The 19,767-nt window shown below is 39.8% G+C and overlaps 1 protein-coding gene and 1 pseudogene across 3 annotated transcripts in view; both read right to left on the reverse strand.

Moving 5' to 3' along the window:
- The window catches only part of ZMAT4 (zinc finger matrin-type 4), a 313,290-nt gene that overhangs the window by 229,974 nt on the left and 63,549 nt on the right, over nt 1-19,767 (reverse strand). For all 3 annotated transcript variants that reach the window (XM_053916825.2, XM_053916823.2, XM_024578855.4), the window contains exon 2: nt 15,944-16,049. In XM_053916825.2, coding sequence (XP_053772800.1) covers nt 15,944-16,045 — 102 coding nt within the window. In that variant the 5' untranslated portion in view covers nt 16,046-16,049. The remainder of the gene's footprint in view (nt 1-15,943; nt 16,050-19,767) is intronic.
- Nucleotides 18,189-18,707, reverse strand: LOC112321421 (double homeobox protein A-like; annotated as a pseudogene).

A 19,767-nucleotide genomic window follows, 5' to 3' on the forward strand; every position in this document is an offset into this window, starting at 1 on the left:
CATCCGAAACAATAAAGTTTTCAATAAAGAATGTTATAGCACTTTGCAGAGAAAATGTGGTAATGAAAATGCAGCTTACGGGTGAAATTGAAAAAAAAGACAGCATATTTTGGCTTTTTATTATGGGATATTTAAGAGGCAGCTTGGCAATAAATGTTAACATCTTTCTAATGGCTGCGAATGCAATTGTATAAAGCTGGAGACTCACCTTGACTTATTGACACAGCTGAGTTTTCAGTTCGATTGCTCATCCCCAGAGGAAATGCAACACACGGCAAAAAAAAAAAAAAAAAAAAAAAATGCTTACCCTCACTGGATAAAGGGAGATAGGCATGAGCTACTGTTACACAGCCACATTAGGCATTTTCACCCAGGGGAGGCAATAAGAGAAACATATGGAATAGGCAAGCAAATCAGTAAGAAGGGAGAAAAAAGGCTAAAATGTAAACGAGAAAGCCAGAAAAAAATAACCTTCAACTGAGTATTTATCCTGGATATCAATTAATCAAAAAACTGCTATTCATTATGTCCCTCTAGGTTCAAGTGGAGTGTGGAAGAAGAAGGAAACTATGATCAAGGCCCTTGTCTTCAACGTGATTACAATTTATAGAGCAATGATTAAGCCTTGGTAAAAGAATAGAAAGAAATATACCATTAAGAACTAAATTACACAAAGATTATATGTGTGCTCATATGTTTTATGTTTGTTAAATTACATTTCCCTGAAATTTTAATGTAAAAGTTAGATTAACATTGAATAAATGGATGGGTATAAGATGACTTGGTACTATAAAGATAACAATGTTCTTCAAATTAATTCTTAAATTTGATGAAATTCCAATAAAATTTCAACTAAACTTGTTAATTTATTGAAGCATCTATACCAACAACAAAAGTACACACTGCACAAACAGCTATGTCAGCTCCGCAATAGAAGAGGAGTGACTAGTCATTCTCAAATATTAAGACATGACCCCAAGGCCTAGTAGTTGAATAAGTATGGACTGACCCAGATAAAAACAAATAGAATCACAGAACAGAATATAAAGATCTAATTCAAGAGTCAAGTACATGTGGAAAACTCACATATAGTAAACACGACACCACAAATTATGGGGGGAAATGGATTATAGGTAGTGGTAGGAATACTCATTCACTGTGTAGACAAAAATTTAAGTGGCTTCCTACCTTACACAATATATAAAGGTAGGCTCCAAACAGAGTTAAAGACAATTAGAAGTATCCAATTAACAAAATCTAGTATACTTAATTTTTGTGATCTATCAGTGGGAAGGAATTCTTAAACAGTAAGGCAAAATGTTTATTAAATTTATTACATAAATATTAACAAATTTAACAAATAAAATTAGTAAAGGCCATCATGAACAGATTATAAGAAGATGACTAAATGGGAGAAGATATTTCCAATGTCTAAATCCAACCAAGAATATACGAGGCAATCAAAAAGACAAATAGAATAGAAAAAGAGTCAAAGGACATGAACACAAATCACCAAAGGTAAAGGAAAACAAAAGGGTTAATAAGCATACAAAAAGTTGTTCAAACTTTTAATTATTGTTTATTCTCAAACAATAATTAGAGAAATAGCAAAATATCATTATCAGCTAGATTTTTAAAAATGAGAAACCTGAACAAAACCATTTATTGGTAGAGCTGTGGATATGGGAACCCCCATGTACCAACCCTCTTCTGAATGAGGCTTAGTCAAAGTAATGTGGCTTATGATGCACAAGTTCCACGGTTGTTTGTACACCCATCTCATATAAACCCTCATACAGGTTCTTTAGGAAACGTGTATAAGGATACTTGTCCCAGCACTGCTTTGGTTAGTTGGGCACTGAAAGCAATCTAAGTACCTATCTCTGCAGGGACAGGAAAAATCAAAATACGACAGATGCTCCCTATGGAAGGTTGTACAGCAGTTTGAAGCAAGAGAGTGGATAAAGGTAAAAGAGTGTTCTTAGAAACATACTGCTGGAGTTCCAGCCAGGATGGAGGCATAGGTAGAAAAGCTTCACCTTTTCACACAACCAAAAGAAGGATAACAACCAATTTAAAAACAATAAACAATCACAACTGCCAGAAAATCAACTGCATGGAACTCCAACAACCAAAGAGTTAAAGAAACATTCATCCAGACCATTAGGAGGGGCAGAGACGGACAGCCAAGCAGAGAGAATCCATGGTAAGGCCACAAACTACACAGAAAAGACAGGGCTGGCTGACCGGAACATTAAAGACTCAAAGCCTCTAGCTGTAAAATACTGTGGGGGTTACAAAGGCAAGAGAAACTCCCAATCTCACAGGAGAACCAGAGTGAGCATGGGACTAGTGGGGCTAGAACCAGAGCGAGCATGGCATTGTTCCCTCTCTGACCCCTCCCCCACAGACAGCACCACAATGCAGCAAGAGAGTTGCCCCACCCTGTCGAATACCTAGGGCTCCCTCCCTTACAACATAACAGGTGTGCCGAGACAAAGAAATATGGCCCAAATGAAAGAATAGATCAAAACTCCAGAAAAAGAGCTAAGCGACAAGGAGATAGCTGGTCTATCTGATGCAAATTTCAAAACACTGGTAATCAGGATGCTCACAGAATTGATTGAGCTTGGTTACAAAATGAACGAAGAAATGAAGGCTATACAAAGTGAAATAAAGGAAAATGTACAGGGAACCGACAGTGAAGGGAAGGAAACCAGGACTCAAATCAATGATTTGGAACAAAAGGAAAAAACAAACATCCAACTGGAACAGAATGAAGTAGCAAGAATTCAAAAAATTGAGGAGAGGCTTAGGAATCTATGAGAGGACTTTAAGCACTCTAACATTCTGAATTATACTGGTGCCAGAAGAAGAAGAGGAAGAGCAAGAAATTGAAAATTTATTTGAAAACATAATGAAGGAGAACTTCCTCAATCTGGCAAAGGAAATAGACTTCCAGGAATCCCCAGAAAGCTCAGAGTCCCAAAGAAGCTGGACCCAATGAGGAACACACCAAGGCAAAACATAATTACATTACCCAAGATTAAAAAGAAGGAGAGAATCTCAGAAGCAGCAAGAGAAAAGGACACAGTTACCTACAAACGAGTTCCCATAAGACTCTCATCTGATTTCTCAAAAGAAACCTTGCAGGCAAGAAGGGGCTGGAAAGAAGTATTCCAAGTCATGAAAGGTAAGGACCTACATCCAAGATTACTCTATCCAGCAAAGCTATCATTTAGAATGGAAGGGCAAATAAAGTGCTTCTCAGATAAGGTCAAGTTAAAGGAATTCATTATTACCAAGCCCTTACATGAAATGTTAAATGGACTTATCTAAGAAACAGAGGAAAATCAAAAACTATGAACAGTAAAATGACAACAAACTCATAACTATCAACAACTGAATCTAAAAACCAAAAACAAAAACTAAGCAAACAACTAGAAGAGGAACAGAATCACAGAAATTGAGATCATATGGAAGGTTATCAATGGGGAGAGGAGAGAGAGAATGGGGGGAAAGGTACAGAGAATAAGAAGCATAATTGTCAGGTACAAAATAGACAGGGGGAGGTTAAGAATAGTACAGGAAATAGAGAAGCCACAGAACTTATATGTACAACCCATGGACATGAACTAAGGGGTTGGGGGAGTGCAGGAGGGACAGCAAGGCAGAGGGGGGAGAAACAGGAGAAAAAAATTGGGACAATTGTAATAGCATAATCAATAAAATATACTTAAAAAAGAATACAACTTAAAATAGAATAACAGTAAAATATTTTTAAAAGAAACATACTACTAAATGAAATAGGAAGATAAGAATAAGAGCCACATCACAACACATTTGTATACATTAAAAATACATGCCTCTTCTGTGCATAATGACCGCCTTCCAAAGAGTACAATAGGAACAGGCAGGAAATGTACATTTGCAGCGAAGAAACCTGGCAAACACTACCTAGAGCTAAAAGATCAACATCAACATCAACAGTGGTAAGTCATGTTGATAGCAGCAGCCTCGATAGGATCTGATGAAAGTGGCACTTTACCTTCCCCACTGAGAATGCATAACCCCAGGCTAATGATTTTTAAAAATAAAAAAAGCTCTCCCTTAGGGGTCATTCTACTAAATGCCCAGCCAGTAATCCTTAAAATAGACTATCAACGTCATCAAAAATAAGGAAAGTCTGAGGAACTGTCACAGTCTAGACAGAGGAGCCTAAGGAGACCTAATGGCTAAATGTTACATGGAATCCTGGATGGAATCCTGGAACAGAAAAAGGACAGTAGGTAAAAACTAAGGCACTCTGAATAAAGTACAGGCTGCAAACTTTATAATGTATGTTATATAATAATGTATCAATATTGGTCCATTAGCCCTGACAAATGTACCATAGTAACACAAGATGTTAGCAGTAGGGGAAACTGGGTCAGAGTATTTAGAAACACTATACTACTTGGCAATTTTTCTGTAAGTCTAAAACTAGACTAAAATAAAAAATTATTTTAAAATATACATGCCCACAAAGCAATACACATTCTAAAGAACTGTATGCAAATACAAAACATTTCAAGCCTAAAAAATGGTTCCTGTGGGGATGCAGAGAGGATGGGCATGAGGAGAGGGGAGAAAAGGAATGAAGACCCTAACCTTCTCATGTTACAGAAGAAAATCTGCAAGGGTTGAGGGACTTAGCTAAGATTGTGCTTATAATGCAGGCCTTCTGACCTTCAGTACACTGAAAGCTCTTTTCGCAACTCAGCCCTTTTCTACCTGCTCTCAGGGTGAGCTGAGAGTGAATTCACTTCATGGAAAGGAAATGAGGAATTTAGCAGATGAGACAAAGAAAGAATGAACCTTTCTATGAAGTGGAAAAAGATGTTGCTTTGAGGCTTTAAAGCAAGTGACAATACCCTGTAGGACTCCCCACATGACACATGGGGGTCAGCCCCGACCAGTGTGGCTCAGTTGGTTGGGCATCATCCTGCAAACCAAAAATGGTCTTGGGTTTGATTCCCAATCAGGGCACATGCCTGAGTTGCAGGTTCAGCCCCCGGTCAGAGCACATTCAAGAAGCAACTGATCAATGTTTCTCTCTCACATCAATCTTTCTCTCCCTCTCTTTCCCCTCTCTCTAGAATCAATAAAAGAAAAAAATTAAAAATAAATAAACATGGGGGTTGGCTTTAGGGCCACAGAAAACTGGGGAGTAAGATAAGGGGCATTATTTAGGGCCAAACCTGGAGTTTAGTTTTCAGAAGATAAACTTATTAACAGTAAGTCTATAGCTACAAAAAACTAATGAAAACAGGAATGGGTAGAATTCATTTCTTGGACCAGAAGGCATGGAAACTTCCCAAGTTAAGAGGCAAAGTTTGTACTACAAGGCCAGAAGAGGAGGAGAACTATTTGTGGCAGGAATAGAAAAGAATTGTTCTACTTTTCCTATTTACTTGGTAAAATATAAAACTTTCAAACTGCCTATAGGTTCTCCACGGTAAAGAAAAGAAGGACTCTTTCTATATTTGAATCAGCAGAGATTGAACATAAGAGCCTTTCCAGCAGCTGGCATAGTGGTGCCAAAGACTATCCCAGAGGCCAAAGAGAGCTGAAGGACTGGGCAAGGAGCAAGGAGCCATAGGCACAGGAAGGACAATAGGAAATTGGCATAGGTACTTCCTGATTAGCTGCAATTATTTCTTCAAGTGTTCCTCAGGGAAACTGATGGAATTCAAAGTTAGAAAATTCTGCTCAAAATTAAATCAACTCAGTAAAAGCCTAAATAAACTAATTATATTTTCAAATCACAAAGGAGGGGAACACGCTGTCCTCAACACCTTCTCCAAGCATCGGAAGACATGTAGGCAAAGACACATGGCTTAGGTGAACACAAGCCTACTACTTAGGTCTTTAGCCCTTAAGAACACCCTGGGTGCTAATATCTTCTTAAAAACTCAACAAGCCCAGATGGCTCAGTGACTGCAAGGCCAGAGACACATATGTTGTCAAGTGAAGGCTGGGAATGGAAAGCTGAAAGAAAAAACTGTCACTGTCAATAACCAATCAGCACAGTCCGAGAGCCGAAATGCAGCTGGCGTGTGCTTCACCAGACGAGTGTTCACGGAGAGAAAGGCTTTATCATGGCTACCGAAGAGTTCTGAGGCAATTTAATAAATATGTCCTTATAAGGTATGATACACTCATATAATGAGGATCTATGCCACAATTAAATTAAAATGGGGGGCATAAGCATGTCACCATTTGTGAAAAATATATTTAAAAATTAAGTTACATCTACATGCATAGAATATTTCAAAGGAAACTGTTCATGTGGCTTTCACCTAAGGAGGAGAACTGGGTAGCTGAGAACCAGGAATAGTGGGGGGCTTTTAGCATTGTACATTGTTTTATACTTTTTGAATTTTGAATTGTGCGAATTGTACCGCCTCTTCAAAAATTATTAAAATAAAAAGATTATGTAAATATAAATACATTTGTACCCCACTATTTTCTTCAGAGACTTTAAGAAAACATCAAAATGTACCTACATCTAATGCAAAATGATAAAATAAATAATTGAGAAATAATGGATTTAAAATGAAACAGGGGAAGGTAAGTAATGCTCAGAGGTAAAGTGAGCACAATAAATGTGTACACAGAATCCTGTCTAGTAGCTGGACATGGCCATGAATTTGGTGGCTAAAGCAGAGCAGGAAACAGAATCAGAGACTTGAGTGCCTATAATGAACCAGCCCCTCAGGAAAGGAACCCCTTCTTGTAAGGGAGATCAAAGAGAAATTTTTCTCAGACATCTGTCTTTCAAAGACACTGATACCAAGGTCATGTCCACAGCCACAGCTTGCAGGTGGAGAACAACTCCAGAGGTTGCTCTTGGACCACCTGAGTGAGGAGTGGGCAGGCCACTCACCACCCAAGGGTGGGAGAGCTCAAGGCCTGAGAGACAAGATGGGAAGGCTGGACCCCAAAAGACAGCCCAGAGAGAGAATCCTGCAAGTCAGACATGCCACTCAGTACGCAGGCTCCCAGTTCCAACTGGAAATCTTTGTACTTGACCGATTAAGTCTGGGGAAGAGAGAGAAAACCTTAATTTGATAACATATTGTCCCTTGTCTTTTCACTTCCCTCATGACACTGTAATGAACTAGGCATCAACTTCACAGCAGCCCCGGACACTTGATTTCCAGAGTTGTTTTACTGTTCGTTTGCCAAGACCACTGCCTCTGCAAATCACTGACTTTTCTTTCTTTCTCTTTCTTCTCTACCCCAGCTCCCCACCCTCAGCACCCCCAAAGCAGGTCCTAATCACGATATGCCCTACTGTGTCACACATCCAGTGCACAGAGACAATGCTATGTGCTCACCAAACCGGTTCCACTTTCCCCCGGGCACCCAGCTAAGCCACATTTCCCAGGCTCTCTCATACGGTAAGAAAACATATGACTGAGTTCTGGTTAGCAGAATGGGGATTGATAAGATGTTGGACCTGGCCCCTAAAACATCCTGCACAGTCATCCACACTGCCCATCAGTACCCCAGGGGCCAGCTGGATTTTAATACTCACGGCAATGTCAGGAGCAAAGATGGTGAAGCCTGTGTCAGCTTGAGTGTTAAAGAATTTTGTGGCACAAAGTTCCCCTCTGCTAACGCATAATGAGCTATAATATAAGCAAGAAATAATTGTTTATTTCTTTTATTTTTATCTCTGAAATGCTGAGATGGTTTGTTGCCCGTTAGCCTTCTTTGTCTTAGAAATTGGTGCTCTCCCATAACAAAGAACCTGAAGATTTGACACTGGCTTAACAGACAGATAGTAAGGAGGGAGGGTACAGATACAACAGATCCAGGTTATACAGGGGCAAGATACTGGCAAAACTATTGCCCATAATACCGTGGAAGGCAGACCCCCTGCCTACTGAGCTTATGGTTCTTCTAGAACTGGATGGCTCTTCGCAAGGTGATGGTTGTAGTTCTAAAAGAGATGGAGGAGGACAGGAAAAAACAGAACACATGGTTGAATGCTTTTTGGTACTCATTATCTGTTACTGATGTTTGGTTAGTTTTTTTAATGAAAGAAAGAAATACAATAATGTGTAACTGGCACATTAGCACAGAACAATGAAACAAAATAGTTATTCCACAAATTTGGGACATAGAGAGTTGGAAAAGTCAATTTGCCAATTGCTTCCAGTCACCAAAAAGTGCGAGATGTCATTTTAAAACATTGTGAGTTGAAGACCCAGTGAGACTTCCAAGTTATATGTTGTGGCTTAGGCTTTTGGCAAAAATTAGATTAAGGATGTAGTCCCTCCACCTACTTTTCCATAACCTCTAGGCAGCCACCATTAAACTGAAACGTAGAATAAGGCACAGTTGAGAAAGCAATGAAATAAACAAATAGCCTTGAAATTGTTTCTACGAAAGAATTGTTGGTTATGACACATGGTGTTTTCTGACAAAAAATTAATCAGAAGCCTTCTGTGTTATTGAGAGAATTGTATTACTAAAGCAACTATGATCTTGAACTAGAAAAGCTTTGAACATGTAAAAAGACTTAAATCAATCTCAGGCAGGAAATGGGCTATAAAGGCTGGCAATCCCGGACCCAAGATCTATTTCAGATGTGGCAAGGAGGACAGTGGACAGAAAGTACAATAAAGGTGAAGGGCTGGAGGGCTGAGCCAGGGCTCACTGAGAAAAATAAACAAGTCCCTCCCAGAGAGGAAGATCAGAGTCTATTTGGGAAACTTCCCCCACCTCCTGGAAAGAGGATCTTCACAACACGTGCCCTGCAGGATGCCGACTTCGCTATGAGCCAGTGATTACTTTTTGTCTTTTCCTTTTTTCTGAATGGGAAATATTACCACTACTACTCTAAAGTGTAGAAAGAGGAGAGGTAACATTTCTCTTTTGCTCATAGGTTGCTGAACCAAAAGGAATCACATCCACATTAGTGACTGGGTAGATCTTGAAGTTGTCCCTTGGAGAGAGGGTGTGTGTGCTCTGTGTGTTAAAGGAAAACGAAATAGATGTTTGGTTACTGGAGGCAGTAACCAATAGATGGTGGCAGAGATGATCCTATGTGTTTGTTGAACCCATTTCATTTTCCCATACATTCAAATTACATTTCCTAACTTCCCCTGCAGTTAAGCGGGACCATGTGATTGAATTCTAGCCAATGGAAGAATTTAGCCTGGCTCCTAAAATCCAGTGAAAAACATCATAGGCTCTCAGCAAGTGAGAATTTATGATTCTCTACTTACTCTTAACCAATGAGCATTGAGCACACATACCATCTGACAACTGCTCTTAACCAATGTCTGTATTGTCCCAAACCGAGAGTGCTCTTCAGCTTACTGTTCTTCACTTCACTGAAGCCTCTCTAGGACTATTCATTTTTGTGTTGTAATAAACTATTTTGACTAATTGTAACTAATAAAAGGTAAAATGACTGGACCTGCTAAAATAAAACAACACAAAATTTAAGAATTACAAATTTTATTATAGAATTTCAAAATTCTTTAATGAAATGGCCAAGAACCAGAGGTTCAAGACTTTCAGACAATCAGAAATAGATTCAAGTCTTCTGACGTTATGAAGGGTAACAAAAATTGTTTCAGGCTGGATAAATGCACCAGCATGTGTATTAACAGCACCTGGAGGAAATGAAACATGTCATCACTGCAAGAGATTTGAGGAGACTGAAACAGTAATTCTTCATGTACAGAGCAAAGAAGGTATCCTCACAGGAATCCTGCTCTAAAGATCTTTTATTGTTCTCACCCAGTTAACACATGCATCTCCCGGAGCACACCCCCCTGCAATACCCAGCAGAAGTGTGGACCCAATGAGGCCTGACAGTTCTCAAGTCCATTTAATGTGGTACCGGCCAGGACTAATGGGCTGCAGAAACACAAGATGGCATTGACCTACAATTCTCACACACAGGAGAGGAGTTGTCCAACCTGCATGTTAACTCAGGCAGTTAGAAAAAAAGAAAAAGGCAACATTGAGAGGAAGGTGTGAGAGACTAAGGGAAAAAAGACATTAAAGGCATTAAAGGACCAGAAAGCCCTGGCATTTTAATCAGCAAATATTAGGAACCTGAATTTTTACCTTGTCTCTACCCATGAAGTACTCATACACCATCTACTATTAAAGAGACCAGAAGAGTGCCCTTTGGCTATTCCCTGGATTGAAAAAAAAGCTAGGGAAGGCCAAAGTTCTTTTGGAAGGCATTCTAAACAAGGGAAAGAGGAAAAACCTATTTCCGTAGGCTCGGTGTGCCTTCTGCTACACAGATAAGAGAACAACACTGGATTCTGTCACTCCCTGGTGGGCTATGGGAATTGACATCACTTCAAACTGCAGAGATGTTGGAAGGATTTCGCATCAGTTTAGAGAATTGTCTTTCTGATAACTACAAAACCATCACTTATACACTGAAGGTCAGTTCTTGAGTAGATAGACTCCCAATGTAAACCAATGCCTCCTCTGGCACACCCATCAATGCTCCTGTTAAACCTGACCCACTGCTTTCCTCCTCCAGTTCCACCTCAAGCCTCTTCATCAACCGCTAAGTGCACCAATGACCAACAACATGGGCAAAGCGCTGTGGTGGGTGCTGTGGAAATACATGAATAAAGTCAATGCATGACTGCTGTCTGCCCTCAGGAAGCTTACAATCTCGTTTGGGGGTGCCAGGACACCTGAGCCACTGATTTCACAATTAATTACACGTAAGGCACAGCAACACAAAGGATACTAGGGTTCACAAGAAGGGGTAAGCAATAGGAGTTGGCACATTTATGGTTGGCTTCATGGGCCTGCCTAACAAGATCATTCCTTCTAGATCTGTTCATTCACCATCTGCCTTCAACTTCACTGAGGAAGAAAAAAATCTCTGTCTTTTTGGTTTCTTCCTTTCTCATGGCCCTCCCTATATAAATTCTCTTCTTTCTACATGCCAAAAAAATAATCACTCCTTCACTCAAGCAATCAACTCTTTCCCTTTGCAGAAAATTATTCTTTAGCCACTTGAAACTTCAGCAAACTACTAAAGTGGCCTCACTAGGAAACTATTTCTAACCTCTATAACAATCAGGCATTCTCATTTGAAAGCTTGTTCTTCCCTTCTATGTCTGTGTCTACTTGTTTTATTAATTCAGACTATTCATCCAGTGAGCAGAGATAACATCTAATTATAGTTCCCACCAAAACATTAACATGTTATTAATGCTTAGCAAGTAAGAAAAATAATAATGTCCTGACATTTCCCTTTTTTTTTTTTTTTCCAATCTTAGGCCCTCACAAGCAAAAGGAGATTTTACAAGCATAGCATGAAAGGGTTTGGTCCATTAGATAGATATTAAGTTTTTCTGTCCTCCTATACAAAGGTTCAGCCTTTTAAATGGGGCATGCAGCTATTAAGCAATAACCCATCTGCTAGGTTTTTCTCTCCTGCTTTGAGGACTAGGACACTCATTGATGGCACAAGTCTTATCAAAAGCTGTTCTTTTCACAATACACCTGGACCACAACCAATGGACTATCATTCAGAAATGCTCAATTATACATTATGCTCCCAAATGCCTAAGAAACTCGCAAGACTCCAAACACCCCTTCTCTTTATGCCCTGACCCCACACTACCTATACATGCTCTTGCTCCCTTCTTTCCCTACACAAATCCTCCAGTCCAGCCAGTCGGGCCCCCTCAGTGCTACTTGGAGATACCAAGACTTCTCATTCCAGCAACCCCTACACTTAACCCATCATTGAGGTCAAAATAATTCATGATATTCCCCACAAGTCTTTCTTGACCATAATAGCTCTTGGTATGACCTGCTTTTTTGATTTGGAATATGCAAATATCTAAAAAGTTAACGGCACAATGTAGAATATAACAGAAAGCCACATGGGCAGAACTAACATTCTCTTTATATCAAAATAGATCAGCAGCTCTGTAAGAGGAGGTAGCAGAATTCTACAGATTATTTTCTCAGGATCGTACATACATTTACACCACACTGAGCTACTCGTAGCCTTTTCTTCCAATGAAGTTTATAAGCTTCTTGGGGGCAGAGACTATTTCTCATGCAGCTTCAAAACCCCCTGTAATAACCAGCACTAATAGTTCTGGACACGCAGAAAGTGCACAGTGGCTTGTCAGTGATTTGCTCCATAGGGAAGCTAAGAATATTATCTGGTTGAACTGAAGAGTAAAATTATACTAAAGCAATAAATCAGTGATAGAGCATTGAAAATAAGTATGACAACATGTTCAATGATTTGAGTGGGACTTTGGACTCATAGAGACACAATCTATATGCAATTTCAGCAGAGAGGATGTGGAGAAGGGAGGGGAGAGATTAATAGAGTCAGAGTGTCAATTCCCAAATGGCCTTCAAAATCATTTGATGGAAGCCATCCTTCTGGAGATGAAGAAGTACTGGGGGAGCCTCCTAACTGAACCCGGAAGACCAGCTTCACTGCACAAGGAGGCCTCAGTCCTGAATGGGCCCTTTGCACACCCATGTCATTCTCACTGAAGGAAGCGCCTCACCTCTGCCTGGAAGCAGGGAGTGAAACATCATTCAGAGTTCCCATCCACGGTTAATGGGAATGCATTAATGTTGTTTTAATGATGTGTAGCATTGTTAATTATAGATCTATTGTAGTTGCTTTCTTTTCTTTATCTCATCTACCTTACATGCAACAAATCCTCTGAACGATTCAATTGTGCCACAGCAAGAGTGCAGTGTGAAGACAAGAAAATTTGAGTTCAAATAACTAAACCCTTAATTGAGTAGCCAAGATTTTTTTCTTTTAAAAAATAATTTTGTTGTTTTCAATTTTTGGATATTTCTTTTTTAGCTCAGGTAAGAACAAAGTGGGGCTGGACATTGTCACCAGAATACTTTAATAAACAAACACTAGCTGAGCATCTATGATATACAGGTACTGTTCCAGGAATTATGAAAGGTCAATGAACAAAACTCTCTCTCTGTCTTCAAGAACCTAGTAAAAGGACTGAAAATGAGCACAACAGGTCAGGTAAAGGGAGAACATAAAGGACTAGTAGGAAGCTATGGAATTTCAAAGCAAAGACAAATTCCCTGATTTTCCTTAACTGGGGAAGTCAAACAAAGAAAACCATATGTGTTTATATAGCAATATCCACAGAAATTAGAGAGTTTTTAATTTTAAAAGATGGATATCTTCCATAGTAGATAATTCTTTAAAATTCACATTTACTTCTCACATTCAATTGCCTCTTGACAAAAGAATATGCTTTTTCCATAGATACTGACTTTTTAGTTTTCTCTGAAGAGCAAGTTTCATTTGCCTTCCACAAAATATTGCTACAACAGAGTTAATAATGAAAAACAATATAATTTTGCATGTATGGCACACTTACAGCTTCCAAAGCATTTGCACAAATACCATTCCCATAGGTCCCATTGGGCCATCACAAAAAACCCTGAGGGGTACACAGGTCAGTTTATTGTGATTCTAGGTGTGTCCATGTTATTATCATTGTTTTCATTGTGCGTACAGGACTCTGAGGCTCTGAAGAGTTTTGTGAGTAACAGTGACACTGGCATTTGTCAGACTCTCGTCAGACAAAAAGAAAATTGCTGGCTAAGCTCTCCAATCTAAAATTACTTGCAAATTATTATAGTTGAAAACTAAATGGTGCTGGGAAAATTGGAAAGCCACTTGCAAAAGAATAAAACTAAACTACAGCTAATCCCCATGTACAAAAATTAATTCAAAATGGATCAAAGACTTAAATACAATATCTGAAACAATAAATTACAGAGAAGAAAACAGGTACTAAATTTATGGACTTTGGTTGTAGAGAACGTTTTTTGAATTTGACCCCAAAGGCAAGGGAAGTAAAGGCAAAAATAAATGAATGAAACTATATCAGACTAAAAAGCTTCTGCGCAGTAAAAGAAACCACCAACAAAACAAAAAGGCAACCAACTGAATGGGAGAAGATATTTGCAAACAGCATCTCTGACAAAGAGGTTAATATCCAAAATATATAAAGAACTCATACAACTCAACGCCAGACAAACAGACAATCCAATTAAAAAAGGGACAGAGGACCTGAACACTTTTCCCAAGACATACAAATGATAACAGACATATGAAAGGATGTTCACCTTCACTACCTATTAGGGAAATGCAAATCAAATGTGATAATACCTTACACCTGTATCTACAATGAGATACCACCTTACACCTGTCCAAATGGCTACTATCAATGAGACAAGTAATAACAAGTGTCGGAGAGGTTGTGGAGAAAAAAGAATCCTCATTCACTGGTAGTGGGAATGTAAACTGGTCCAGCCACTATAGAAAAAGCATGGAGGTTCCTCAAAAAATTAAATACAGAGTTACCATATGACTCAGCAATCCCTCTTTTGGGTATCTACCTGAAAAACTTGGAAACATTTATTCACAAAGACATATGCACCCCTATATTCATTGCATCATTATTCACTTTGGCCAAGACATGGAAACAACCAAATTGTTCTTCGATGGAAGACTGGATAAAGAAGACGTGGTGCATATATACAATGAAATACTACTCAGCCATAAGAAAAGATGAAATACTGCCATTTGAGAAAACGTGGATCAACCTTGAGAATATTGTGCTAAGCGAAATAAGTCTGTCAGAAAAGGCTAACCACCCTATGATTTCATTCATATATGGGATATAAAACTGAAACTCATAGACACTGGCAACAGTGGGGTAGTTACCACAGGGAAGGGAGGTGGGGGATAGTAAAGAATAAAGGAGATCAAATATATGGCAATGAAAGGTGATTTGACTTTGACTTAGGCACACAATGCAATATACAGATCATGTATCATAGAAATGCACACTTGAAACTTAAATAATCTTATTAACCAATGTCGCCCCAATAAATTTAATTAAAAACAACAACAAAAAAGGCCCTGGCTGGTGTAGCTCAGTGGATTGAGCACAGGCCTGTGAACCAAAGGGTCACCAGTTCAATTCCCAGTCAGGGCACATGCCTGAGTTTCAGGCCAGTTTTCCCAGAAGGGGGTGCAAGAGAGGCAACCACACATAGATGTTTTTCTCCCTCTCTTTCTCCCTCCCTTCCCCTCTATCTCTAAAAATAAATAAACTCTTTAAAAAAAACCCTCATGTTCCCACTAGTATGTGTTCTCTTGAACAAGCAAACATGCCCTGGGCAGCACCAGGCACCTGGGGCCACAGCTTTCCATTTTCTTCATGCCTTCCCTGGTTCCCTCCTCAGATACTAGCCAACCTCTCTTCTCTCATCCTTTCTTCCCAACACAGGGTCTAAAGGCAGCCATTCGTTCTTCCACCCTGAAGAGCCAAAGCCGCCCAATGATGTCCTTGAAGAGCATTCGGGCTCTAGAACTTGTTAGAGCTCTGCAGGGGAACACATTTAGGGCAGCAGCCACCAGGGGAAAGGAACTTGGTACTGAATCACTAACGTTACCATGTTTCCCTGTGGTAAGGAACAAAGGGCCTCCGAGCTCATCTTCAGGGTCACTGAAGAAAAGAGAAGCTGGCACTCAAGCATCCTTCCTTGTGTCCCTGAAAAGAACTTCAGGGATGAGCAATGATAGATTTAACAAGCAGAGAAAGCCCACTGAGTCTCAAGGGGCCAAGGTAAAAAGGAAAAAAAACAGAATCTGGGAAGCAGCCAGGGCCTGGGAATGACATCCCCATCCCTCACTCCCAACCCCACACATCCACATTTGCTCCTGGCCTGAGCTCAGAAGACAAAGGTTCAAGCCCTGTAGTTCTTAAAATCTGCCCCAACTCGAGAAGGGGGTACCCTCAAGTCCCACAGCCACGACGCATGCTACTCCTTCTTCCACTGGAAAACTCCGAGGGGGGAGACCGGTCCTTACCTCGTAATGGGCCACGCGCTGAGACTCGGATATCAGTTGTGCACTGCACACCTTGCAGTAGCTGTCTGTAAACAAATCCTGATCGATATCGGAGGACTTCATCAGGCTAAAGGAGAATCAACAGAAAAGAGAAATGAGTCCACCGTGCTGGTGTTCATGCAAGACATTAACCGTGTGAAAAAGCCAAACGCACAGAGGAACAGGTCCCATGACGGTAACAGTGGGGAGGCTCTCCCAGAGCCTCAGTGTCACCCTTTCAATTAACCATAGTAAGTATACAGTCTATAATTTTCTCATTAATGCCCAGTAGCAGTGCTGGTGCTGTAAAAAAGGAAATCTAGTTTTAATTTTCTGTGTTCAGTATATCAGTCTTCTATCTAATGCACTCACTGTCAAGAAATTATAGAAGAGGATACTTTCACATATGGCTTTATGTTAACAAAATATTGTAAGGGTTTCATACACACAACAATAGGAAATAGATTAAATGAATTTTGATGTATCCACACACTCGAACACTGGTGAACACTGGGTGAATTTGAATCTAAATTCAAATCAAGTACATTTTAAAAGAGAATATTTAGTGAAATAAAAAGTTTACCATTATCAACAAAAAAGGTTTGCAAAGCAATATGCACAGTATTATACTAAATTTGTTTTAAAATATCTCTAGGGCCCTGACCGGTGTGGCTCAGCTGGTTGGGCATCATCCAGCAAAGCAAAAGGTCACCGATTCAATTCCTGGTCTGGGCACACGACTGGGTTGTAGGCCTGGTACCCAGTCAAGGTGAGTATGAGCGGTAACCGATGATGTTTCTCTCTCACATTGATGTTTCTCTTCCTCTCTTTCTTCCTCCCTTCCCCACTCTCATATAACTAACTAACTAAATAAATAAATAAATAAATAAGTATAGGTACATAAAAAACATTCCAGAAAGTTTTAACAAAATTGTAATAACAGTTATCTTTGGGATATTATAGGCAATTGCCTATGTAATTCTCTTTATATTTAAATTTTCTACATGAATATGTGATACAAATTAACTTTGTAAAGAGCTTTATAATCAACATGAAATCTAATTTTGAGTTTTACAGCTATACTTTACAAATTAAAAAATAAAATCAGACCAAACTATAACTTTCCTTACAAGTTTATACATTGTAAAATATGGAGTCCTCACCATTCCTGCTGACTCTTCTATTTTAGGGTTATTGAAATTCATAAAGGCCTCCTTCACCACTCCATACTACAGTTGATACCACAAAGGAACATGTCAACATATTCTCAAATTCCAAACCCCAAATCAAAATACAGCCAAGGGTCTCACGCTTGTGAAAGTGATCTGGCAGAATGGTGTCTTATAGCAGCTGACGTGTGATGTTACTACCATAGAAACACACACCAGTGTGTCAGAATGTTTTCCTCCATCCACAAATTTTGCTGTATTTTACCTCCTGCCTGCCAGGCAAAAAGGAAGGCCTGTGCCAGACAACATGTGGTATGGAGGAGCAAGAGAATTTCAAATAATAGGAGAGCACCTTGGAGTTCATCTTATTCCAGCACCCTCATTTTACTTATGAGACTGTCCAAAGTCACACTGTTGATAATTGGCCATAAATACAGCATAGTTTGCATGATTCCAATTTCCACACTCCAGACCCATCCCAGGTCTAATGCTACCTGCCAGCCGTGTGATGCTGGATAAGTCACTGAGCCCCTTAGGTCTCACTTTCCCTCCTATACAAATTGAGAACATAATTTCCATGACTCCTTAGAGAATTGTGGTGCATATCAAAAGGAGAAATATAGAAGAAGGTACCTCAGAAACTGTGAAGTTCTCTTTACTTGAAAAGGATTGTTATCACACTTTTAATAATATAGTGATGTTGGTAAGATATTGGCCAAGACTTTTGTTTTTAATGCTATGAATAAGTTTATTTTCATGGTCCTTGACGTCTGCTGAACTGTGGAGACAGGCTCCGTCAGTAGGGTTGTGTGGTACCTTGTATCTGTCTGCCTCCTGAAGTCCTATTTACCATCCTAGAATGCTCAGCTTCTGAAGAAGCTGAAAGTATATTTAGAAGGATACATTCTGAGGAAGAGTAAGAGACTTGGAGCCCAGGTTGATGGCATCAAATACCCTGATTGTCCTTGCTCCATCCTGTTCTGGCTTCAGAGAGATTAGAGAGTTGTAATGAGATTAGTGCACTTATTTGTAGTTTATGTACCTTGAACTCTGCCATGTCAAAGATCTCCTTCCTGGTTTTGCTTCTGTTCTAAAAGCTCATTAGGTTCTCTTTTTCTCTGAACATGAATTTAGATCTTTGATTTTGAAACCAAATTTGGGATCTTGGCTCTGGAGCCCTAATTTCCTTAGCAAGTCGCTGTCTGGAAGGAATCCCAGGATACGGGTTGTCCACGAGGCCATGATGAGGATGTGTAGTTGGGAGGAAGTATAGCTGGTATGACACTGTCTGTCTTCCCTACTTTGAGTCTTCTCTACAGGGAGATCTTTGTCTTGGCTTGCTTCTCAGTCCTCCTCAGGTTCTGATCTTTTCTGGACTCAGTGCCTAGCTCTTCAATTCTGAAACCAATTCTAGATTTCTAAAGCGAGCTTTTGCTTGGTAGTATAACCTCAGTGAGGTTTTTGGTTGAATACTTCTATGTGGATTTTAATTGATCTTCTGTGAATTTGGTGCAGCTTTGTCTATGAGTCTATGTCTACCATGCTATGGTCTTGTTTGGAGAATTGACTTGAGCCATGTTGGAAGAGAATCCTGAAGCCTTAGCCTTCAACCAAGGGTGACTAAGTCTTAATTAAAGCAACAAACTGAAATACGGTGGTCCATTTCGAGGGATTTTGGAAACCATCTAAAAGCTGGACCACATAAGTAAAGTATCTTCCCAAACGCCTGCCTTAACTACTCCAAACTCACTTTCTGCCTGGGCCTTGGCTGCCACAGCCCTTTAGGACATTGGTAGTAAGTAGTTTAAAAGGATTCATAGTTTCTAACAAACAACAGTACCACTGGTTTTTCAATGCCCCCGGCACCAATAGTCATGCCAGATAGTAAAGACCACTGACTCTCGCAGCTGAAGCAGACATGTTTTTTCTGGAAGCATCATTCTTGGCAAACAGCCTGGTCAACGTACAGTGCCAATTTGAAGTGCCTGGGCACCCATCATCTCATATGACAACCTGTTCCAGAGAGTCTGGCAACTCTGGTTGTCAGGTACGTTTTAGGTTGAATCAAAATCTGTCCCACTGTAGATTTCACTCAGTGATTCTGGCTTTGGGCACAGCACAGAACAATTCTACTTTCTTTTTTCATGAGACACTGTCCCTCGGGTGTTTGAATATAGCTCTCTTCTATCTCTTCCTACTCCCTGTCCTGTCTCACCATCCCGGTCTGTGCCTATCTCCTCACGGGCCATATTCAAAGGCAGTGCCAAGAGCTAAAGGAAACCCTGCAGAGATGGCCTAAATGGGGCAGAGAATTGTGAATTCATAGGACTATCCAAAATATTCATTGTCATCCGTAGTGGTCTCTACTCACACCCCAAAATGCAAATGGAGAAGAGGTGCTTTGATGATGGGAAAATGTAGTACAACGTTTTGAAATGCCAAGTGGGAGAAGACTTATTAGCTGTAGTTTTGAAGCTAGGCTCCTATAAGTAGTTGTGTTTAAATATTATCATGTTCCCTGCTATTTTTAATAAAGAAGTGCACAAAAATAGATTCACGGGTGACCTGGTTAACAGGAATCTACAAACGCACTGCACACTCCTTCCTCATTATACAACTGACTGCAGAAATCAAACA

Source organism: Desmodus rotundus, chromosome 13 (genome assembly GCF_022682495.2).
Source record: "Desmodus rotundus isolate HL8 chromosome 13, HLdesRot8A.1, whole genome shotgun sequence".
Taxonomy (NCBI): Eukaryota; Metazoa; Chordata; class Mammalia; order Chiroptera; family Phyllostomidae; genus Desmodus; species Desmodus rotundus.